Source organism: Ceratotherium simum, chromosome 10 (genome assembly GCF_057802395.1).
Source record: "Ceratotherium simum simum isolate JZ-2026a chromosome 10, ASM5780239v1, whole genome shotgun sequence".
Classification (NCBI taxonomy): domain Eukaryota; kingdom Metazoa; phylum Chordata; class Mammalia; order Perissodactyla; family Rhinocerotidae; genus Ceratotherium; species Ceratotherium simum.
In genome coordinates, this window is record NC_141909.1 from 56,957,607 (window position 1) to 56,983,150 (window position 25,544).

The following is a 25,544-nucleotide window of genomic DNA, read 5'->3' on the forward strand; positions in this document are numbered from 1 at the left end:
TTTGGCAAGGAAGACTTCAAAGGGAGGTTGATGGTAAAGATCGCCCTGTTTCCTCTGAAGAGCCAGAGCATCTGTCCTCACATCCGTTGAGCTGTGGACTGGCCCTGAAGATTTACTATTCTGATGAAATAAGGATTTCTAAACGATTGTGAAAGATACTAGTAATATATATAAAGAATATATATAGTGGCCAGCCCGGTGGCACAAGCGGTTACGTGCACGCACTCCACTGTGGCGGCCTGGGGTTCGCCGGTTCAGATCCTGGGCGTGCACCGACACACCGTTTGGCAAGCCATGCTGTGGCGGCGTCCCATATAAAGTGGAGGAAGATGGGCACGGATGTTAGCCCAGGGCCAGTCTTCCTCAGCAAAAAAAAAAAAAAAAAAGAGGAGGATTGGCAGATGTTAGCACAGGGCTGATCTTCCTCACAAAAGAAAAAGAAAGAATATATATAAAGAATTAAAAGCACTGGCATAATTAAACATCAAACAAAGGTTTTATATAATTTCCTTTTTTCAAATCCTCTGATATTGTCACTTTGAGATGGGAGGAGGAGAGGAATTATTTCAGTATCTGGGTACTATCTCACCCTAAACATCTCTTGTCTTTGTAGTTCCCCACCTTTTCTGCCCGCTTTCTTGGTGTTTTGGGGTTCTGGCCCCTGCTTATTCTGCTGCCATTCCAACTCAAGTGTGCACTGTATCAAAACCAGTCATTTTCACTCTTCCCCAGACACAGGGTGTGCTTTCAGGTCCCACTGTCTGCAGTGCTCTTTCCTGGCTTTTCTACTTGCCAAACTCCTATGCATCCTTTAAGATTCAGCTCAAATGTGAAATCTCCCCAACTATTTTTCTCCACAGGTTAATCACCATCTCCATTACACTTTTTCTATTAAATCACTAATCACATTTTGCTTTTTATTTTACTTTTATTACTTTTGTTCATGTCTCTACTAGGTAGTGAGCTCCTCAAGGTCAGGAACTGTATCTTGTTCATCTTTGTTCTAAAAGCTTTATGTTCAATAAATGCTAGTAGAGTAATTGACCAAAAATAAGCATTTTAAAGTTAAGAATTTATAGTTATATCTTGATTAATGAATCTCTCCAGAATTAATACTCTTAAAAATGCATTTAGCTGTGTTTTAAGATTCAAATTATAAGTCCTGAGAGGCAGTATTGGCATGTGGTGGTGGTTCTGCAAAGCCTCACAGCTTTGTAGGATAAAAATACCTCAGTACACAATTTCTCTTTGTTCACTCACAGTTGAAAATCAACAGGACTAACCTTAGGCAAAACTGTGAAGTGTGGAAAGTTTCTTTATTATCCGGGCATCTCCTTTTTTACTCCTTTTCCCCTTAGGTAATGTCTGTCTTCAGGCGTCTACTTTTTATCCTGTTCTGACCCTTTTTATTCAATTCTGAATGCTTTTTAAGAAAGAATGGGCGTAAGTCAAACTGGGCGTTTGATTTTAAACCTTTTATTACTAAATGTGAAATAATAGCCATTAGGTTACCTGTTCAAGATATTTGAGTAGGCAGATTTTTTTCATGGGAAGGGAAGGATAGTCATTGAAATTATACCATTTGTAGATTGGCCCCAAACAAAAAATTGAGTAATACTTTTAGTTTGCAGGGGGACTTGTCACCAGGACAACCATCTTTGCTTCCTGGGCCAAGTGGGTAGATTGGCCTGGCTGCATTTGTTGGAGATCTGTTCTGAGAATTTAAAACTTGCTGCTGAATGTGACCCACAGAAGTGGCCAAATTCCCTTAGGCAGGATCAGGACCATCATTACTAGTCCATATGGTGCCTTTGTACAAATTTTTAAAAGGTGGTCATTCCTCAAGTTGTTATCTTTATCTGTCAGAAAATAATGGTAATTTTCAGATTTTGTTAAACAAGACATTACTGCCATCTGCCAGAAAATTGTCACAATAATTACAGAAGTCTTCACTGTCTCTGATGTGAATGTGCCCCTTCAGTGTGGCACCATTGTGTACTGCAAAATGGGCAAACCTCTCCAGTTTACTGCAGGCCTATATGTCCTATTTTCTTACCAGTTGGCTTCAAATTTAAGTTGCTTGCCGGGTCCTTGCAGGCACTGGAATTTTCAGCCCTTGATCTATGATTTCCTGAAGTACTTAAGACTAATATTGGGAAATGAGGGTCCCCTTTAGTACATTGAATCAGTAGGAATGATAATAAGCAAGTTTTTAACTTACTACTAGGAGGAACTAATTTAGACTTTGGAATGATCAGGCTTTAACTATTCTTAGTAGTTTGTCAAAGTACAAGCAGACCTGATTTATAAACATCTTATATACTATCCCTCTTGCTTTAAACTCTAATGCAATTGCCATGGGATGTATTGTAAAGAAAACTTAAATTTTTAAAAAGAATCCTTGAGTTTATAAGAAGAGAAGGAGAAGGTATTGTTTAAAATTTTTGAAAGACTTCTTAAGGGAACTGATTTTCAGGCAGGACAGGTCAGCCTGCATGGTAGGTCGCCCACTCTTAAATGGGTTCATATATTAATTAGATGTTCATTTTAGTTACTTTCTTTTTTAAATCTTATTTCCATTTTCACAAACGAGAAAACTGAGTCATAGAGAGGCTAATGATTTGCCCATGCTCACAATTTGTAAATGGCAAAGCTGGAATTTGAACCCAGATCTGATTGATTCCAGTGCATTAGATGACAGGCTGCCTCTTCTGACCTTAATAGTTTCACAAGGTTGCCTGGCTTATCAGTAGGAAAAGGGAAGGGAGCATGTTCTCTTTCTCTCCTTTCTTGTATTCGATGATCCTTGCCCTAATGCCCCACAACTTAAACTACATTGTTAGTACCATGGTGCTGTTACATTATACAATAAACAGGATAGCACTTATAGGATTTATATAAGGTATATAACTGCTTCATTGTTTCAGTTTGGAATTTTTATCCAGTTTCAGATCCTACAACTTAAAAGTGAACTTTGATAGCATAACTTAATTAAATTTCAAAGCTCCATGTATCTGCAGGAGAAAGGTAAAATATTAAGTGATTTTACATGTCTATGGAGTTTACTATTTTTCTTTTGTGAAGTTTATGTGAAATCTGTAATGCTTTTGGTGGTTTTGATGAACTAGTAATTGTACCATTTTGAAGATCTACTTCTCTTTAATATACCCTGGTATTACACTTGTCATATACTGTGTACTGATTTTTTTTAATGACTTAGAAGGCCTTAGAATGTCTAAAACCCTTTTCTTGTAATGTGTTATATATTTGAGGAAAACTGAAAGGTTGGAATTAATAATAATAATAATAATATTCAGGCAGAAACTTTTCAAACTGAAAAATAGTTGACATATGGGAAAAACAGGAAGGCGTTAGTAAGCTTATACAAACAAAATATGCCAGTGAATACTATTCCCACTGAAATGCAGCTCCATGAGGGCAAGACTTTTTGTTTCCTTTATTCACTGGTGTTTCCCAGGACTGGAAGAGTGCCTGGCACAGTAGGTACACAGTAAATATTTGTTGAATGAAGAAAGGAAGGAATGAAAGGTATGAAACCTAGGTTTTATGCCTTTTGTCTTGCAGGGTGCCCAGGACTTGGATCACAATGAGTCATTCCTTTTTAAGCTGTTGCATGCCAAGTTGGTTTATCTACTTCTGTTACTTCCCCATATTTCCTAGCTTCAAAGTATCATTTATTACTCATTTGGTTAACAGATATTTATTTGGCATCTAATGTATACTGAGCAGTGTAACACTAAAAAGCAACCAGAGCTCATCTGTTTTGGGAAACGGATCATACATGGGTTTTAAATAACAATTTAGGATATTATATTATTATATGCAATATGAGAGGTTGGCACAGGCGGTAAATACCAGGTTTCAGAAAATGCTGATTTGGTAAAGTCAGAGCAAGGAGTCATAAACTTCGAATAAAGAGGGGGAGAGGGGAAAGATTCTAGGAGGAACTAGGAGATTCTAGGATAAATTTCCTACCCTAATCTGGGATAAATCAATAGAAGTGTTTTAGGAAATGTTTTAGGAAATGTAGTAGATTGGCCTGGTAGGTAGAGTAGACAGAGGGATGATTATAGGGTATTTTAATGTTAGACCAAACAGGCAAATGATCCAGTGAGTCACTGATTGAGCATATTTCACTCTGAGGGAGGTTTTTAGGTCTCCTTCAGGACTCTGTCCTTGACACACTCTCCTCCCTTGGTTATTGTGACTCTCTATAATTTTCCTCTTAGTAATCTTTGTAGCTCCTGTTTATCTCTTGAACTCTTTCTCCCCTACATTATCTAGCTAAGTGATCCCATCCACCTTAAAAACATGTACATGGCAACCTCAGAATTTGTATCTCCAGCCCAGACCTCTCTCCTGACCCTCATACTCACTTATGTACAACATTCCCCTGGATAGCTTCACTTGGATGGCTCACAGGTGTCTTAAACTTCACATACCTGAAATTGAATTATTTGTTGTTACCTACCCTCCTACCCCTAATGCAGTTCTTCCCCTGGTCTTCCCCGTTACCGCTCAGTTCCTCAGGTAAAAAACCTGGGAGTTATCCATGATTCCTTTTTTCTTGAGGAGACGCATCCAATCCATCTTCAAGTTCTGTCAGCTGTACCAACTCTATACGCCCTGACCTGCTACTACACTAGACTGAGCAGCCTTCTTCACTTACCTGTACAGTATTTAGGACTGACTACGTAATTTGCAGGGCCTATTGCAAAACAAATACAGAGTAAATAAATTATTCACAATTTCAAAATGATGACGGCATTGCTTTAAATCAAGTGCAAGGCCCTTCTAAGTGCAAGCCTAGTGTGACTCTACAGGGCACTTGCCCATGAAGCTGGCCCTTCCTCGACTACTGCAGTAGCCTCCTAACTGGTGGCTTCCTGTTTCCCCTTACAGACGATTCTTCACATAGCAGTCAGAGTCATTAGTGTAGATGAGCTTATTCTACTTCCGCACTTAGAATTTAAGAGATCTGCATGATCCGGACTTCCAAAAACTATGTGATCTGATCCTGAAGCTGCTTCAACCTCTTCTACCACACTCCTCTCTCATTCACTAGGCAGCAGCCAAAATGGCTGCTTTGTTGTCCTTCAGATAGAACAACAGTCCCATCTCAGGGCTCTTCTTTCAGTCTAGTTACAGGTCTTTCACCAGACTTAAAGGGTCAGCCTCCTTTCCATCATCCAGTTCTCGGGTCATATGTTACCTCCTCAGATAGGCCTTCCCTGACCCCTCCTAAGTGAAATAGTATAGGCTTCTTCTCACCACCACCACCTCGTTACTTGCTATGCCGTTACCCAGTTTTATTGTATTCTTAGCACTTATTATTGTGTGGCGCTGTCTTAATTGATTATTAATTATGACTTATTGACAGTATTCCTATCACCTAGCATAGTGCCTGCCACATGATAATGCTCAATAAATATTTATTGCATGAATGAATATTTTTCATAATCTTTTTAGCCTCTTACCTTTTGGAGATTTATCTGAAGATTAACAGGGTTTTTTTTCCTTTGTTAAATTTTAATAATTTTTTATTTGTTGAATTAACTTATATTTAATTTATGAATACTTCAGAGTTAATTTTAAAATCTCAAATCATTTTTTCTTTAAAATGTTATGTCTTTGGTATGACACATACTGTATGTATTTTAGCTTGGACAAGGAATTAAAAATGCTGTTACCCATTGAAACTAAAGTTAATGCTATAGGGTGAGCAGAGTTGTCTCCTCAGAATCAATATTTTACACCAAAATATCAAAGGTTTCATAGCCCAACCTTCATAAATTTATGTAAGCCCGCTCGTTCATTGAGCACCTATTATGTACCAGACACTCAGGAACAAAAAGGTAAGACATTTTCCCTGTCCTTGAATTGGTCATTGTAGATAATTTGTTCTTTGATATGCAACATTCTCTGTAGTTTCAAAAAGAAAGTACTAAATCTGCTTCATGAACTACACTTGATCTTCTGCCTTTTAAGACTTTACCGCATAGACCAAAATGATAGAGTTGTATGGGAGAAACACTTGCATACACGTACACTTTATGAGGCTAACATGAATGTGAAATATTTAAAATTAATTTATGAATCTGTTGTTTACCAGTACTGTCTGGTACACACTAATTTTGGAGGAGGTGGGTGTGGAGACACCAAATGCTATTGTTCACAGAATTTTCAATACTTATTACATAATTACATTGAATGCCATATGGCGTTTTATTGCAGCTCATTAAATTATTAGGAGTTTATACTTCTATTTGTGTTTTCTTTAGTGCATTTCAGTAGCACTATTTTTTGTAATATAAACTTTAGATATTCTTTTTTCGTAAAAATTTATCCTTCAAGATGAAAATAATTCATAGAATACAGCACCCTGACTTCCAGAAATAATCCTCATGTGGATTCTAAATCATGACTAAGTGACAGTATATATGCTACACAGTCCTTTGAATAGAGAAAATAAAAATCACTCTTGCATGTCAACAAAGAGATAACTGAAATTATTTTTTTCAAGGACATTTTGTTTTGAAAATTACCTCTTTGGGTTTGGTACATTAGTATCTTTTTTCTTCCTGGAACTCTTGAGAAATGAGTTGTTTCTTATAGTTGAGTTTTCCAAATAGCTGTTACAAAATTCTTAAAAGTTTGTCACTTTAAAAATTTTGTAATTAGCTTTAATGCATGAAAATCTTTCTAAAAATGTATTACCTATCATACCTATATCCATACCTCATATACAAAGTTTATTGAGAACATGATTTAGCCTCCTCTTTAACTTGGTTTTTCTTGTAAACACCAATTTTTGAATTATGTATAGATGCCTTCAGATACTGTCAAGAAGAATAGGGTTATTTACCCTTTCACAAGATGGCCACTGAGGGTTATGCTTTGAGTTCTTTTGATTGTTTTCTGTAATTTTTCACTCCCCTCTTAGCAGCTATCATTTTGTCATGTTGATTGTGTTACTGTCTGTTGCAGCCCCTCTCTTCGTTCTGATTTAGTGTTTTTAATTTCCTGTGAGCTGGGAAACCAGTTTTAAAATTCTATTAGAATGAATAATATGTGTAAAAGAAGACTGAATAGACTCTGAGTGAAGGTCTGATGGGTTCGCCTATGAGGCAAGTGCCCAGAGCTGTCATACTTGGCCTTGTGACATCTGTTTTGGTTGCTGAGATGCTCTTTTTTGCTTCTTTCCTGGTACTGGTTAGGGTAGATGTCACTATATTTAATAAATCACAAAATAGAAATATGTAGAATATCTCATTTTGGAACTCTTCCTTTGGGTCACTTGGTCCTTGTTGTTAACATGATACACTTGTACCATCTATCTGAAACTCAGATATATAATCAAGTGTTGCTAATTAAATTCCCTGACATTTTTCCAGGTGCTTTGCTGTGAAACTGAGTCATACAACCAAATGAACTCTAAGCTGTTGATTGCTAAAGCTTGTTTCTCTGCTCTTTATTCAAATTTCTATCATGGATAAGGCATGCCGTTTCAAATCAGTTGAGTGTTGGCAACATGCCAAGATATTCTGCAGTCAGTCCCAATGTACATGTATTAAACTTTCAGTATATGTTATGGGATACCTTCCTTGTCAGGCATTGTGCTAGGCACTATGCCTACAGTGAATAAGAAAGACAGGGTTTTTGTGTTTATGGGGCTTATATAGTAGCCAGTTGTTCTCAGACTTTGATGTGTGTATACAAATCACCTGGGAACTTTATTAAAATTGTTGATTCCAGGGCCTGGCCCCCAGAGTTTTTGACTCAGTAGGTCTTGAGTTGGCGCTAGAAGTATGCATTATTAACAGGTAATCCAATGATTCTGATATAAGTGGTCCTCAGAGGACATTTTGAGAAATACTAGTCTGGCAGATAAGGAATTCTTTTTTTTTTTTTTCTGCTGAGGAAGAGTCCCCCTGAGCTAACATCTGTGCCCTTCTGCCTGTGTTTTGTATGTGGGTCACTGCCACAGCATGGCCACCGCCAAGTGGTGTAGGTCTGTGCCTGGGAACTGAACCTGGGCGGCGGAAGTGGAGCGTGCAGAACTTAATCACTAGGCCACAAGGCCGGCCCCAGGAATTCTTAGTAAGGAGGTGCAGTTTTCAAATAATATATGAACAAGAACAATATAATGCTATATTTAACCCAATTGCAATTTCATCTATAATCTGAACTATCTCAGAAGTCTATTTTCTAGATCATTGGTTTATGTTTCTACTTATTACCTTTATGTTGAGGTAAAATGACTGAAAACTATGATTAAATGTAAGTATGGTAATTTCTTGTCTCTTAAATATTCCACCAACAGTTAATCTTTTCCATGAGAATAACATTGTCCTATGACAAGCTGTCTCCCAAAGACAGCGGTTATTTGAGAACTAGAGCAAAGGCAAAAACATTTCCATCCAGTGATTTCTTTAAAACTGAGGTGTCTTCTAATGCATCTTGAAGTATACACAAGAGATTGTGTCAGTGGTTGCCTTCAGGAGAAGATCTGGATGTTTGGGGGAGACTTATTTTTAATCATACATCCTTTTGTACCCTATGAATTCTATACCATGTGACTGCATTACCTAATCAAAAATAAATTTGAGAATGTATGTTATGTTGTAACCATAGCTCTAAAAGTACACTGTTGGTTACTATTTCACTGTAGATATATCTTAAGCCTGCCTTTCCCTTTGACAACTTTCCCTGTCAGCATATCCTAGAAGGTGGAGCTTTTCTTCTTTTCTCTTCCTTTATTCAGAGGTTTGTGATAGCACTTTATCATAAATTTCATTCTTAGACATCATAGGATCTGTTTCTAACCAGTCTTTTCTACTTCATTATTCTAGTTTTATATCAGAAATGTACCTTTTTTTTTTTTTTTTGTGAGGAAGATCAGCCCTGAGCTAACATCCATGCTAAGCGCCCTCTTTTTTTTTTTTTTTGGCTGTGGCAGACCGGCTCTGAGCTAACATCTATTGCCAATCCTCCTCCTCCTCTTTCCCCCAAAGCCCCAGTAGATAGCTGTACATCACAGTTGCACATCCTTCTAGTTGCTGTATGTGGGACGTGGCCTCAGCATGGCCGGAGAAGCGGTGCATCAGTGCGCGCCCGGGATCCGAACCCGGGCTGCCAGTAGCGGAGTGGAGTGCGCGCACTTAACCGCTAAGCCACGGGGCCGGCCCAGAAATGTACCCTTTTTATTATTGTGGCTTAATAATATATTTTAATGCCTAGAATATTATGATCCCCATTATTGTTCTTTTTAAAAATTTTTTTTCTTAATTCTTCTTACCTGTTTAGTCTTCCATGTCAATTTTAGAACAATTTTTTTTTCCAAACTCAAAAAATTCCAGTAAAAAATTTTTATTTTAAACCTATAAAATTATTTGGGAAGAATCAGCTCCTTAGCATATTTAATCTTCCCATTCAGAAACACAGTTGTCCTCTCCATTTATTCAAGCTTTCTTTTTATATCTTTCAGTAACAATGTATCATTTTCTTCATATAGGGTTGAACATTTTCGGTGAGGGTTGGCCTGTGTATTTATTTTTGTTGCTGTTGTAAATGCTTTTCCTTTAAAAAAATATATTTAGCTGGAATATAGGAAAGTTACTTTTGTGTATTTGCACTATTTTTAGTCTATCATTGTTCAGTTGTTTCTCTTTTCTTAAAGTATATAATTATATTGCTGGCAAATCTATACTGACATTTTAAAATTATTTTATTAGCATATGAAATTTAGAAGAGTTTTATATAAACGTATATATCCATAGTTATCATTCTATTAAAAGTGTAGAATAAAACTTCTCTGTCCTTAAGTTCTTGAGATTACTGATCAGAGATACACAGTAACTTTTTAAAAAATATATTCAGTTAGGGTTTATTGATTCCTCCGTGGGAAAAAAAGAATTCGGCACTGAAGGACCTAGGTTGTAAGGCTGGGCAGTTTTTCTACATCAATTATCACATGGCTTCACAGGTATATACATATGTGAAAACTTGTTAAATTTTACACTTGCAGTATCTGCGGTTTGTTTTGTGTCAGTTATACCTCAACATAACTGTTTTAAAAAACCAGTATCACAAAACTTTTGCTTGAGTTAGATTTCCTCTCTGATAGTCTTGTCTTCGTTTGCTTTCATTGAAGATTTCTATTATAATTTTTGCTAATGGACTTTAAAAGGGGTAAAGATCAGTAGTTAATGTGGTCCCTGACAGTAATAGACACTCTGTGCTGGGTGGAATGTAATTGAGTGACATATTGGATGGTTTGTCCTTCTGTAACACGATGCTTGCCGCACTCGCTTTTTAGGTGGCTGTGGGAATACTGTAGTCCTCTATTGAGAGTGGCAAGAGAGAGATGAGTAAGGTACAGGGGAAATGGAGCGACCACCTAGGGAGGAAGGGATGGCTTTGCTGGGGAGGTGAAGGCCCAGGGAGGAGTTTGCCATGCAAAAAAGGAGGAGTGGAGGAGAGAGAGGAAGGTGGCAAATTCCAGGAATAGTGAGGAGTCCTCAGAAGTTCAAAAAGCTCTTTTGTGTGGGTATTAGTCTGTCTTGCCCACGCCTCCACCAGCTTGTAGCTTTTTCATACCGGTTTCTCCCCCAGTATCTGACACTGAGCCTGGCTTATAGTAGGTCTCTAGAACCCTCTTGAATTCAGTGTCGTATGTACTGTACACACACATCGTTCACTGGTGCCATGTAGCTTCTCTCCATCCCTTGTTTATTGTTCTCCCTGACACCAGTCTCTCCTTACCCTGGCTCATTCTCCTTATTGCTGCCAGAATTAATCTTCATTTTAAAGTGAGCCTTTTCCTGTTGTTGCCCTGTTTTAACAACTGCCTCCTAATAGCTTAGTTTGGCATACAAGAGCTTCTGTAGTCTGACTTAACAATCTTCTTAGAACGTACCCATCACCTCTTCTCTTCTCCCTGCCTCCCTCCTCTCCTCTTTCTGCCTGCCTTCCTCACTCTCCTTCCTTTCTTTCTCTCCTCTCTCTCGGTCGCTCTTACTTTCTCTTGAACTTTGGAGAATTCCTCCTCATTCCTGGACTCTCCACCTTCTTTTCTGCCCCTGACACCACCCCTATTCTTTGTGCAACAAATTACTAGCTCGGCCATCACCTCCCCAGAAAAGCCTTCCTTACTCCTCCAAGCAATTGCCCTGTCTTCCCGTGTACTTTACTCATCTCTCTATTGCAGCTTTTACTATACAGTATTATTTACCTCTTTGTATGTTTGTCTTCTCCATTAATTGATTAAGAGCAGGCACTTGTAGGATACAGGGTGACTTGCCTCTGACAGTCTGTTGAGAGATGGTAGAGATGTAATAGTGTGAAAACAGAGGCTTTTGTTGGGGGTGGAAGGTGGCTGGTGAGAAGACGGTATAAATATATATTTAGTAGAAATTGAAGATATTGTTTATAATTCAGTATGAGGAACTAGGAAGGTGAGGTAAGAAATAGATTTATGTGTAGGCATTGGAATGGTGAAGGTGAGAAGATGTTAGAGAGCTATTGACAAAGGAAACCTGGTCAGAAGGGCAAAATAGTGATGTATGGAATGTTTTTGCTCATCTGTTTTAGAAATAAAATACCTAATTAGGCACTATTCTGAGCTCTACAAAGAAGATGTAAGATACAAGTGACCCTCCCCCCCCCCACAAAAACACCAAAACAAGCAAACTTAAAATTTAACAAGGAAGGTAAAATAGGTACATAAGAAATTAGAGTAAAAAGTGTAACAGTGACAACCCATGTGTGGTAGGGTACTGAGAAGGGTAGGAGAGGTGATTCCAATACTGATTTGTATGAGCAAAGCTAATGAAAAAGCCATTCAGATAGGAAGTAAGGGAAGTGTCCGTTGTGGTATAGTAGTCACTGGGGTAAATAGGAGAGGATTAGAACGTCCTAATAGAAATTTAAGAGGATAAATCAAGGTGTTTAATAAGTGTGGCTTTTACACTCTGAGGTTTACGCTAATCAAAGCAAGGACAAAAGCAAGCATACCATTGCTTAGTATTTACTAGAAGTCAGAAAGTTTTGTATATTGCCAGTCCTTTTTAATAGTAATGGTAGTTTTGCAAAAAAAAAAATCTAGCTTGAGCCAGTACTGCCAATGTATTTGTCCATCTTGAGATGTTGTAATTGTTTATAACAATATGTTATACATAACTAGTTACATGTCATGTAATTATAATAGTACTTTACTTTGAACTAGGACTTTATTTTTGTCATTGTGTCATCAAAAGGTCATAATATAAGTAGCATCATTTATATAACTAACATAATATATTAATATTTATATAACTAATAATATAGCTAACATTTAGTAGATACTAAAATATAAACATATCTTTGGTTAGTTTCTATATAGTGTCAGCTCAGAGTTCTTAGTAGCAATTTAAATTCATGAGGAAAAGACAAAAGTGTTTGGGTTTTTTTAGTTTGCAGCCTTTGTTTTTATGAAGTTGGAGTAAGAGTATGTGGAATGCTAGATAATTGAACTTCCTTGAGATAAATCTAATTCTAGCACTAATATTTTGTCACCGTGTTACAGTTTATATCCAGCTTTTATTTTCCTTTGTGAATCTAAAGTTTAAATTCTTCAAAGTTGAAACATGTTCAGAAATCTTCCTCACCCCTCTATTCATCCTGTTGATGGAGAGGAAGCGAAACCATATGGCCTAAAACCCCATTCACAGTGGAAAGTCTGAAGCAGTGAATCAATAGGGAGTCCTTCTTTCCCTCTCTGCTGTCTAAGTGGCTTGCACTCTTTAATATCAGTATCTGTACCACAGCAGCTGGTCCTAAACAGAGCACTCTCCCTTGAGCCTAACCACTCCTCTAATTTTTTTCCCTGGCTTGATTTGCTTCTAGTTAGCATCAGAATCTCTCTTCTTAATTTTTCAAAGGTTGCTAAAACAGCATATTAAAATTTACCTCGTTTTTTCAGAAATTCTCTCTGAATCCCAGCCCACATTGGTGGCCACATACTGCCAGGTAGTTTCCATCTATTATTCCAGCATTTATAGTTTCATGGAGTCACTAATGAAGTAGCCATTTGCTATATTTGCTTAGTCACCATAGCAACAGTGTCTTGGTTAGTGTACGCCTGGGTAGCTTCCTAGAGTTTGACATGATATGCAGCTAATAATTCTGATTTCTACTCAGAGGCAGCTGGAATTTTGCAGAACAATTTTAAATTTGCTGAATAGAAGTTGTTTGATCCCACTGTTGTATTCTCTTGGCACCCATCACATAGTCATAAGATCATAGAAATTTTAATTGGGAAAAATGATTCATACTTTCAGTATGTGTCACAGTGGCTGGCTTCTGTCACCATAAGCAGCTTATTTAATCCCTAACCTAAATATTTTTAGGAGTCAAAAAAATTGATCAGAGACTTAGCAAGTGGGACTACTTAAAAATCTTGGGTGCTTAGCTTTAAACCATTTTAAATAATTCTAGGTATAAGCCTTCAATTTGTGTTATAATAAATATCAAAATTGGAAAGAACTTCTCATCACAGTAATTTTTCCATTCTTTTATTATCCAATTTCTGTTAGGTCAACCCCCTTGAATTACATTACCTCGTTGATTTCCCCTCCTACACACCCACTTTAAGTTCCTTTAGTCACTACTTAAACTAACAGTTACATAAATCTATTTTCACTTTTGAAATGTGTTTCATTCAGATTTTACATAGTGTAAACACATACCTTACAGAAAATACACATTCTCTAATATACATTTTTTGGAGAAGATAGTGTAGCCTGTTCATGGTGATAGAGTTCACAGTTTCAAGAATCTGATGTAATCTTAAATGATATAAAGATTATTGCTGTACCATCTGTGATAAAATATGTAAAGGCTCACTTTAAGCCACCAGGTTCACTTGACACCTAAATTCCTTCCATCAAACACACTCCATACTTTAACCCCTACTTTGTGTATTAATTAAACCCACAGAAGCCTGCTTCCCTCTAGTCATCTATAGTCACATTTTGATTTGTATAAAAAAGGAGCAAGCTCAAATACTTATTAATTTCTTTCTTGTTTCTAAATATTGAACCAGGAGAAACATGGGTATGTTTTAGAATGTGCTCATTCGCATATATATATATGTACATATACGTACATACATACATATTTTTTCATTTGCTCCTGCCTAACTCAGCTGTTGAATGGATTGTTCTAGGAGATCAAGGTTGTAGGGTCAGTTGCCTGCTGAGCATGTTACCTTGGACTGTTCCATGGAAACAGACTTTGCCCTTGCCTTCAGTAGCAACACTGCAGGGAATTGGGGAAAAGAGCTTTATATAAAACCATTACCACAGCTGGAAAAAATAATATAGTCGTTTATGCTTTCTTACTGCTATTAAGCCTCATCAAAGATGTCTGCCAAAGCAACATTTACGAAAATAAATGAGCCAGATCATCATATCAACAGCTTAGCAAGATAGAATGGATTTTGTCCATCACCTCTTAAATATGCATCATGGCTATAAGTAGGCTATATGTTAATTTGTACCATCCATGTATGTTGATGATGCAGAAAACATTTTTATACATTTGTTGGGGGCCCGTTATAGTAGTCATTCTGTGACTAACTAGAGCTACGTGTTATGCCTAACATTTTATAGGAGTTATAGGTCATAAAATAAGTGACTAAAAGGTGAAGCTGCTTTTAAATAGAGCTAGCAATGCAAAAAAAATAACACGGAGTCTAAATTCGTAAGGCATCAGGACTGTTGTTACCCATACCTTGTTTAGAAACCTTTTCCTATATGCCAGGTTTATTGCCTTTGTACTAAGACCAGCTATAAAAAAGTTATGTTTTAATTGAACCAGGTAGTATTTTATATATTTAGAAAAACCAGACTGAAACATTTCTATAATGCCTTGTTCCTTCTACTAATAGCAAGAAAAAATTATTTTATTAAACTCATAAAATGATATGTTCAATTCTTAGTAAATCCATCTATAGGCTCTATGTAAGAGAAAAGCTGCATGTTGGCCAGATAACTTCATGTCAGTGTTGCACAGTTCCCTGCCAAATGATACCAACCAGAAGTCTATTTATCAGTAGGTGGGTAAGCAGTTTTGGGAACTTACAAAAAAGTAGTCGTAGTTGGATATCTATCGAGAGGGCTGGCAACATGAACTGACAAAATTGTGAAAATAGAAAATCTTAGTGTAATAATTATTCTCAGCACTTTGTCGATATGGTGAACATGTAAACATTTGTGTTTCTGTTATGAAACTGAGTTAATTTTATTATATTAATGGTAATTTCTGGCACCTTCTCTTTTAATTTTTAAAGAATTTTGTCCATAAAGGTAAAACCTATGTGAGACTTTCAGCTCTCAAAACCAAATTCCAACCTTAAATTAATGAATACATTTCAATCCTTAATGAAAATGAAATACTTTTGCACTCGATCTTACAAGTAATGCATTAGAGTTTATTATTTTGGCATAGTGAAAGGCCTAACTTGAGTTTTCTTGAGGAAAAAAAAGACACTCATCTTTATTTTTATTTCCTATGTTTCATTAGCAGTTTCAGATGTTAGTGAAACTAGCAAATTAAATGGGAATTTTATTAAATTATGTCCATATGCTTTAATTTCTGTATTAGCCAGAGTCTTTGCTATAATTTTTATTTTACTATTTACCATAAAAATTACAAAGCTAAAAATTACAAAAATAGAAAAATGGTACTGAAAGGAACCCTTATTGTGGCAGTCTTATCCCTAATGGCACTATGTAGATTTCATTTCAATCCTTCTCGAGAAATTATCCAATTCTCAGTATTTCTGTTCAAGATGTATATGATGTGATTCGAAAATACAAGGGTTTGGTAGTCCCCAGTACATCACACTGAACTGCCACAGTGACTGCTTGGCCTGCAAATCTCTCATCCAGTCACTCCTCTGAGTCACAAATCATAGTGGGATTCTGTGGACTCTAGTACGTGGGGAATCCTCGAGGAAGAAGAAGGTGGGAGTGAGTTACTTAGCTGAGTGGAAGAGTTTAAGAAGCAGGAGTCCCTAGAATTAGTATTTAGTTAAAATTCACTTTCCAATTATGAAAGTAATCTGGGAGAAGAAATGGATGGTGAGATCTCCTGAGTTGCACGTAGTGAAATGGTAGTGTCAAGATCTCTAAATGCTGTCTAAATTTATCACCCCCCAACACGCAGAAGTTTATAAGGGTCAGTGTAGGTAAGTGTTAGGCAAAGTATTTCAAGGATATAAAAATCTAAACTAATCCTTAGGGATTAGGGGTAGAAAGGGGCCTAAATGTTATTGATTAATGTTCCCTGAAGACATTAGCCTACTTGGCCATTGAGGTAAAATAATGCATTGTGAAATAATCCAGAGCTATATAAAAAATCTAGAGAATATCAACTGAAAAGATCAAAGAGGTGAAAAGTAGGGACACTAGCTAAAGTAAAATAGATATTCACAATAAAGGGAAGGAGAGGAATAAAACAGTTATTACTTCATTCACTTGCACCCACTGTGCAGTTTGTCTGAAGGTGACCCTGTCTCCTGGGAAGAAAATTATATAACCTCCTTGAATCTTTTTAATATGAGGAAGATGAGGAAAGATAATTTTTAAGACTAGTAGTTTAAAAATGGTCATCAATCTATGTAATTTAAGGGGATGTTCTGCTTAAATGCATTTTGCTACTTGTATTAAACTCAGACACATGTTTCTAGTCACTACTGCCAAAGTCATATATGAGAAATTGAGTGCCCTAAGGAGTAAATTCAAAAATATTTTGCCTACATCTAAAATTCAGTGGATTTTTTTTTTTTTTTGCTGAGGAAGATTTGTCCTGAGCTAACATCCACTGCCAATCCTCCTTTTTTTGCTCAAGGAAGATTAGCTCTGAGCTAACATCTGTGCCAGTCTTCCTCCACTTTATATGTGGGATACCACCACAGCATGGCTGGCAAGCGGAGTAGGTCCGCACTCGGAATCCAAACCTGCGAACCCAGGCCACCAAAGCAGAGCGCGCGGAACTTTAACTACTCGACCACGGAGCCGGGCCCAAGTGGATTTTTTGAATCAGATTATAAATAATTACCCAAAACTATAAGCTACTATATTTTTATATGTCTTTTGGTGCTGTGGTTAAATTATAATTAGTTCTAATTAGCACTTGCATGAACATTACATGTTTTACCTGCAGCTGAATGGCATTTAGAAAGAAATTTGCTTATCCTTAGAAACATCAGAGGAGATCAAAGAAAGTGCTTTTAATCTTATGTAGCCAACTATCCCCCATCAGAATAAATAAAGAGTGAACACAGATGCCATAAGTTTTGGTTTTAAAATCCAATTGGTGAACCAGACAATTATTAAAAATTGTGTTTATTCAGCTAACTCCCATACATTTCTGTTCAGTGTGGCTACTTGAGTGAAAACAATAACTACAGTAATAGCTAAAATGTACTGAATGCATAATATGGGACAAGTCATTCCCTAAGTGTTTTATAAAGATTATATCACATATTTCTGTTGTTATAATCCTCATTTTTTCCCATCAGAGCACCAAGGTGTTAAAGAGGTTGACTGACTTTACCAAAGTCACACCTAATGGTAGAACTAGAAATTAAAACCAGAGTCTGGTTTCGGACCCTGCTGTACCATGGTATGGTACATTCTTTCTAGACTAAGCATTATTCAAGGTCATTCTGTATGCCATAAGTTTGCTTTAGTCTCTGATTTTATTTTTCGGGGGCTAAGGAAGATTCGCCTTAAGCTAACATCTGTTGCCAATCTTCCTCTTTTTTTTTCCTTTTATGTGGGCCACCGCCACAGCATGGCCACTAACAGATGAGTGGTATAGGTCTGCACCCGGAAGTGAACCTGGGCCACCAAAGCGAAGCATGGTGAACTTAACCACCAGACCACTGGGGCTGGCCCTCTGATTTTTTTTTTAATGTGAGATTATCGGCATGATTCTGAATACAAAAGATGTTTCTTTGTTGCTTTTTCAAATATTGAGTTATAAATATTACCAGTCCTTTTGATAGATAAGCTTTCACCCCCCTACCCCTAGGAACCATACCAAGTTATTTAGGCTTTTTACTTTTGTTGGAGTTTGAAGAAGGGAAATAAAATGAAAAGTTCTTAAAGACTGAAACTTAAGTATTTTTGTTATTCATCGTCGGTTGGAGTATAGGGTAATTTCATTTCTAGCATAGAAAGAGCAGCTACTTGGTCATGTATTGAGAAGTAATAAATGGTCCCTGATCAGCTAAACATTTTTTTTTCCTCATGTATTTCTTTATGCCTGTACTGAAATAGTGATTAGAGTATTTGATTAACAGGAAAAGCCTAAGCAGTAAAGGGTTTATTTAATGCTTAGAATAGTGCCATGTACAAAGTGGGAGTTCAAATATTTGGAGATGATTACACATATATGTCAATTTATCTATGTGCCATAAGTGGGTAATAAAGTTTTTTTACCTTGCTCAACACATACCAGAAACTTGTGTGTGGCTGTTGTTTCTAACAAGAGTCTAGGAGAAAACAAAGTCCAGTGTAAATCATCCTATCCTCGCTGGGTGCAGGCCCTTCTGAACACCTTGCTAGCTAATGTAATGAACATATTTTTGGCATCATATATTTTTAAAAATATTTTAAATTGGGATAGTATACACTTACCAACTTGAAAAGAGATCTAAATTGTTTCGTTATATTTAAGATGCAATTATGATATAGGTGAAGAGCACTGGGCGAGGAATCTTGAATCTTTTTTCCTTTTCTGCCTCTGACAAACTGTATCTTCATGGGCAAGTCACTCATACACTGGGACTTCATTAGCACTTTGAATTATGTTAGTCTCATGTAGAAAAATTCAGCTCAGTGTTAAGTCTTTCATTAAGAGGGAGCTGTTAAGTTGAATCACATGAAATTGCTAGTTTTATAGAAAGCCAAAAACAATCAAATTTCTGTATTATATAGGAGATATATTTCTATTCTTAGTCTGAGCACCAAATGGAATGTACTCCCCTAAGAGCAATCTAGAAGAGTCAGTCAGCCAGCTCATGGATTCTCCTCAGGATGGGAGTGTGGGAATGGAGGAGGAGGAAATTGCTGGTCCTTCAGCAAAACTATAGTCTTGATGCCAGTGATTATGACACACTTGTGTGGTGACTTTCCTACTTCAAGTAATAATTCTTAATTCTTTGTTGCTGCTTTGCTTAAAACAAAAAATAGATGTAGATATATATATACAGATATAGGTATAGATATAGATATAGATATATAGTTCAGAAGGCTGCTGACTATTGGCCTGGTATAGCTAGTGTGTGTGTTTCTTGGTTTTGAGGGGGTGTTCTAAAATCTGATCATGGCACAGCTGCAACCTGATACAGATGTGGGAGAATGGTGGATAAAGCTGGAGAGAGAAGCAGGGACTAGATCCCAGAGGGACAGGAAGTCATGTGAAGGAGCTTGTGCTTCATCTAAGAACATTTACGAGGACATCGAGGGGCAGGCCCGGTGGCGCAGCAGCTAAGTGCACGCACTCGCTTCCGCGGCCTGAGGGTTTGGCAGGTTCAGATCCCGGGCGCGCACCAACGAACCGCTTGTGAAGCCGTGCTGTGGCGGCGTCCCATATAAAGTGAAGGAAGATGGGCATGGATGTTAGCTCAGGGCTGATCTTCCTCACACACACAAAAAAGGACATATGAACGATTGTTAAGTCCAAGTCCATCTTTGGGTGGACATCTCCCTTCTAGATCTCTAGCTAGTGCTTTCTTCATGGTTTATAGAAAGTATATTTGGCACATGAAAAGCAAAAGCAAAACCATAAATCATTGGACATATGATTTATGGTTACATATACAGTAAGTTTTTAAAGACGTTTCTAGAGTACTTTTCTTACACTTTATAAAATCATTTTGTGTCTTTAAAGGATAGATATGAATTTATAAATGGAAAAATTAAAAGTTTCCTAATTCAGTACAAAAATGAGTATACTGAATTTGGGGGTCATAGTAAAAACAAAACCCACAGTATTTATAGCTTTCAAATTAAAAGAGCAATTGGTAGATATCTTATATCATCTAAGTAATTTGGTGTCATATACCTAAAAATAGGTAAAAATAGAGAATTAACTTCATCCAAGGAATTAAATAATAAGAATGTTATAAAAACAGATACCTTTTATACTGCAAGTTGTGCTTTTGAAGAAATTTTAGATGAAAATTATTTTTAGTTCCTATTCTATTGAACTAAAGAATTGAAAGTCCTATTCAAGTAAAATAATGTATGATGTTGAACTGTATTACTTTTAAATGACCAACATCTTTATGGCTTTCAAACTAACCTTCCACGAAACGATATTTCTTTTTTCTTTAAGAAAGTATACTTCCTTTCCTGATTATAAAAGTAATAGATGCTTATTGCAGAAAATTTAGAAAACATATAGAAATCTTAAAATAATTCTGATCTCTTCCTTCCCATCTTTCATGTTAGTTCCACTTTGTTTTTCAAAAAACCACCTTCTTTTTCTGTATTTAGTAAGCAGGTAGTATTCTAGCATGGTTCTCAATTCCTTTGCTGTGACCATTGCATCCTACTAGTTCCCTTTGGGTTCATTTTCTTTCTTACTGACATAAATCCTTGAGTGGTTGTCTCAGTGAGAATCTATGAGTGATATACTTTGATTTTGTCAAAAAATACTTCTATTTCACTCTTACTCTTCAATTGTAATTTAGCTAGACATGATTGACAGTTTTTTTCCTGTAGTGCTTTTAAGTATATTCTTGTATTCTGATATCTTGCTGGTGAGAAATCTAAAGGTACAATGGTACCTTTTGTCTCTTTAAAAATAATCACCTCAGAAAGCTGCACTTTTTTCCCTCCTTGAAACATTTTTTAGATTTACTGTGCCGATATACCAAATGAATTATCTCATTTTTAAAATAAAAATAAATGGTTGAGTATGAGTCACTAAATATGGTAATGTTTAGTCCAAAACAAAATCTCCTAAAATTGCTACTTGAGTATATATGTACTAGTCAAATATTTTGTTTTGTAATATGCTGTACGTAGTATCATATCTTTTTTTATGGCTTTTTTCCAAAAGTGCTATTTTGAGTTATATTTTAATTTAGTTGGAGTCCAGCAGTAGTTCTAGACCAGTGCTGTCCAATAGAAGTTTCTGTGATGCTGGAAATGTTCTGTATCTGCACTATCTAATAAGGTAGCCACTAGCCGCTAGACCCTGAGTGCTGATGTATTATCTTTTTGTTTACCTTTATCTCTTATCAAGTGGATAGAAGTTTTGATAATAACTTGATTAGTTTCAGACCATATAATTTAAGAGAATTCATTTTTATGTGCAGGTTTTTTTTCCCAGAAATTTAAAGCTGATTAGCTTCTTTGTTTTAGTAGTTAGGGTTTGACTATATAGTATAGAACTTACTAGAAGTAAGTTATAGAATTATAATGAGAAAGTTTGTATGTTTAGCTTAGGGTCTGGTTTCTACATTATAATTATAGTCAGTGTGTTTTTAAAGTATTAAGGCTGGTATATCTTCTGAGGTTAATTTTTTCTATATTTTAATTTTTTATATATTAAGTATTATTTCTTGAGTAAGAAGAATTACAAGAATAACTTCAGATTTCACTCTAATAAACAAGTAAGTTTGTTAATAATGCCTTCTATTTTTCAGATTGCAAATAGAAGAATCTTCTAAACCCGTAAGGCTATCACAACAACTGGATAAAGTAGTGACAACCAATTACAAACCTGTTGCTAATCATCAATACAATGTAAGTCTTCATGTCTTTCTTCATTCTGTTATATCTTTATTCTTTGCTGTGTCACAGACTCTTCAGTTTTGAAAGGACCCCAGCAGTCATGCACCTTGCCATCAGGTGCTTGAGTTATCCAGACTTCATAAGGAATATGGCAGGTTGCCAAGTATAGAAAAGATGCTCCCTCTGTATCCTAGTTAAACAATAAGAAGAAGGCAACCACTGTTCAAAGTACTCTTGATAAACTTTTCAAAGAAATAAAACACTTCGTTTTTCAGTATTTCTTATGTTTTAAATTACAGTATTCTTAATAAATATTAGTTTTACTATTTTTTTTCATTTTTTCTACCTTTATAACTGAGAGTTTTTAGTGTTTTGACCAAAAATTTTAAAGGTCATGGCAGAAGGGTAATTTTCCCCGTTGATTATTAAGATTACATAGTTTCAGCTTTCGCGGGCATTCTTATGGTCTTCCACTACCTTGCAAAGTGAAGACTGCCCATATATGTTTTTTAAACCTTTTTTATTGAAGTATATCATATATAATATAATATATTATATTATGCAGTATACAATACACACATATATTGTATGCATATTGTGTATACTTTGTGCCAGGCTTAGTGCATCATAAATAATGAGACATTTAATCTTCATACTTACCCTGTGAAGTAACTACCACTGTTATCTTCATTTTACAGATGAAGTAACTGAAGACGCAGAGAGGTTAGCTTACTTGAGGTCACACAGGCAGTAGTTGACCAGTCTAGGTGTTGAACTCAAGCAGTCTGGTTTAGGAGCCATACTCTTAATTAACCGCTCTGCTCTGTTGCTGGAGGTCATTAGCAATGCTAAACGGGCTAAGGGTTTTGGGTCTTGAAATATCTGTAATATAAGGAGAAATGTGATGATATTCTGAAAGTAAAATGAAGCCTCAGTCGAGTAGCAATTAACAGTTGATATCTGATGTCCTACTTTGTTGCTTAAGATTCCTCTTGATACTGAGTTTATGAAGAAATAAACCCTCCTTAAGACTGGTCTTAAGTATCCAAACTTATTAAATGACACAGAATGGGATCTGCCAAACCACTACTTTATGATATTTGAGTTTCTTATGGTTATTTTATGTGAGAGGTAGCAGATGCAGATGCTTACAACAGGGCCAAGCAGGCATCTTGAATGAGCAGAATGCTGAAATTTAAGAAGGTAAAATGGTAGGGACTGTGTTGAACTGGAGTGCACATGCTCTTCCTAAAGACATTCAGATTTTAAAAATTGCTACATGATGTGGGTTAGGTAAAGCAAGTGAAAGTTCGGCTGTATCCTGCCAGGCTTTCATTTTACAGCCTCTGGTTATGCTCTAGGAGAAAAGTAAAGTAAGGAAGAGGACAGGCAAGATAACTGGAGACAAAAGTGTCGGATAATCCAAGAGAGATATTTTTATGTTGTCTGTTGATTGAGACAAGATGAAAGTCTACTTCTTTGTCCTCTTCTGTTCTCATCTTTTCTACCCTTAGATGGGAATATATACAATTTTCTGGAGTCAAGTGGAAATAGAGAAGTAAAACAGTACAGGTCTTAATTGACTTTGTCTTCTTCATTAGTGTGCTTCTCCTGTAGCCGCTGACTAGGCTTTTTTCTTCACTTATGGGCCAGGCTTCTGTGTACAGTTTCCACTCTTGTGTATGTTTTTTATCACAGTGAGGACATGAAGGACCACCCTTTCCATAGGCTATAAAGAGATACAACCATTCTGGAGAGAAGTTTGGGTTTGTGTCAAAAGTACTGTAAAAGGATATATGCTTTGACCTAGCTGTCTTGTATCTAAGAATTTATCACAGTAAGACAAGCGCCCAGAGATGTATATACCGTAGTGTTTGTCTCTATTGTTTAAGATAGGAAAAGATTGGAAACACATGTCCAAAAAAGAAAGATTAGTTAAATAACAGTTGATATTTTTGGATAGTAGAAGCTAGAGTGATTTTATCCTAATTTTGTTCATTATAAAATCTTTTTGAGTTGTTGGAATTGTCACAGTGAGCATGTATTGTCTGATTTGTTATAGTGAGCAGTAAAGCTTTTCTGTTGGGATGGGAAAGGGAAGAAAGCTAGGGAAGAGTCTTAGTACCTAGCCATGGCAGTATCCTCCCACAGTTATCTGAGATTTTTCTCTCCATAACAAATATTTTTTAAATGCTTGCTTTGTGTCTGAGATACCTGCTCCTGGTGAATCAAACAGATAAAATTCCTGTCTTCAAGGAGCTATCACTTCCTTCAGTTCCCTGGTCATGCCTTTTCAAACCCCAGTTGGAATATAATCTATATTTCCTTTGACGTGGTGAGTCCACATTTCTATACTATAATCATTTTTTCCTAAATTCCACTACAAGGGTCGCTCTTGTTATACTGCTACAGAACATCATTTCTGAGGCAAAAGGAAAATCTCTCCTAGGTTGATCAAAGCTGACACTTTGCTAGTATCAAAGCTCTGACCTCTGTCTCGTTCATATTCTTAGTGACATTGGAGCTGTAATCTACCTGGCAGATATAGAAGATAGATTCCAAATGTCATATTTTTAGGATGTTTTTATATCATTTTCTTTTTACTACTAAAATAAGTACGCATACATTGTATTCTTAACTCCTTGTTAGGATATAAAGCTATAACATCCACTTGAAAGACTCTTTTTAGCAGTAAGTGACATTTCAGTTCATGGTATCAATTTGTTAAGGTTGTCATAGTGTGAATGAGTCATATGTAATTATAGTGAGTCATATATCGTTGATTAAGATTTTGTTTACATAAAAACAGGTTGACTGAGGTTGACTATAATCTGTGAAATTGCATTATTTCAACGTTTAGTGATTTTTTTCCGTGGGAGTCTATCAGAATGGATAGAGGACGCATTCCATAACTTTTAAAAGCATGTTCAGTGTTATAGCATAATACCAACTATAGGAAGAGTATAAAACTTTTGTTATTGTTATCAGAAAGCGACATTGATTTTTAAAGGACTGAGAAACATCACCATAGTTCAACAAGAATGACTTAGAGGTTATGTAGTCAAGACGTTCAATAAAAAATTTTAAACTCAATGTAATGTTGAAACGTTTTCAAGGTTTTGCCAGGTAGAACTTTATTATAAACATGAAGCCCAGTATTTCGTTTTTACATTTGAGATTCTTTGAATGCATTTTCAGGATAAAAATAAGAAAAAAATTTTGTGCAAAAAGTGAAAGAGGGAGTGAAAATGGCATATGTATTTGTAAAACTGTATCCTTACATTTGATCAGAAAGAAACTAGCTTGCATTTACCCCAGAAACTTTATTACCCACTTATGGCACATAGATAAATTGACATATATGTGTAATCATCTCCAAATATTTGAACTCCCACTTTGTACATGGCACTATTCTAAGCATTAAATTCAAATTTATCTCTTTAGTTCACAAACTATCTGGGATATAATACCTACTGCACTTGCCATTCAGAAAGCATTTATTGGGCCCAAAAGAATGATATGATTAGCATTATCTCTTAGAATACTCCTTCCTTGAAAGCTTGGCCCTGAAAGTTCTCCCCTTACTAGGATATGACAGTCAGGTTTCTCCCTTAGTGGCCTTTCGTATTATATCTTCATTAAGTTTCTGAAACTTGAACCAGTTCATGTAGGTCAACATTTTCCAAAGTAAGTTTTTTGAAACACTAATTTTGTGAGAGTCTCCTT

At 36.2% G+C, this 25,544-nt stretch overlaps 1 protein-coding gene across 1 annotated transcript in view; it reads left to right on the top strand.

Moving 5' to 3' along the window:
* Window positions 1-25,544, top strand: part of GTF2F2 (general transcription factor IIF subunit 2) — a 138,817-nt gene that overhangs the window by 90,808 nt on the left and 22,465 nt on the right. Inside the window, exon 6 of the mRNA XM_004433636.3 lies at window positions 21,731-21,830. Coding sequence (XP_004433693.1) covers window positions 21,731-21,830 — 100 coding nt within the window. The remainder of the gene's footprint in view (window positions 1-21,730; window positions 21,831-25,544) is intronic.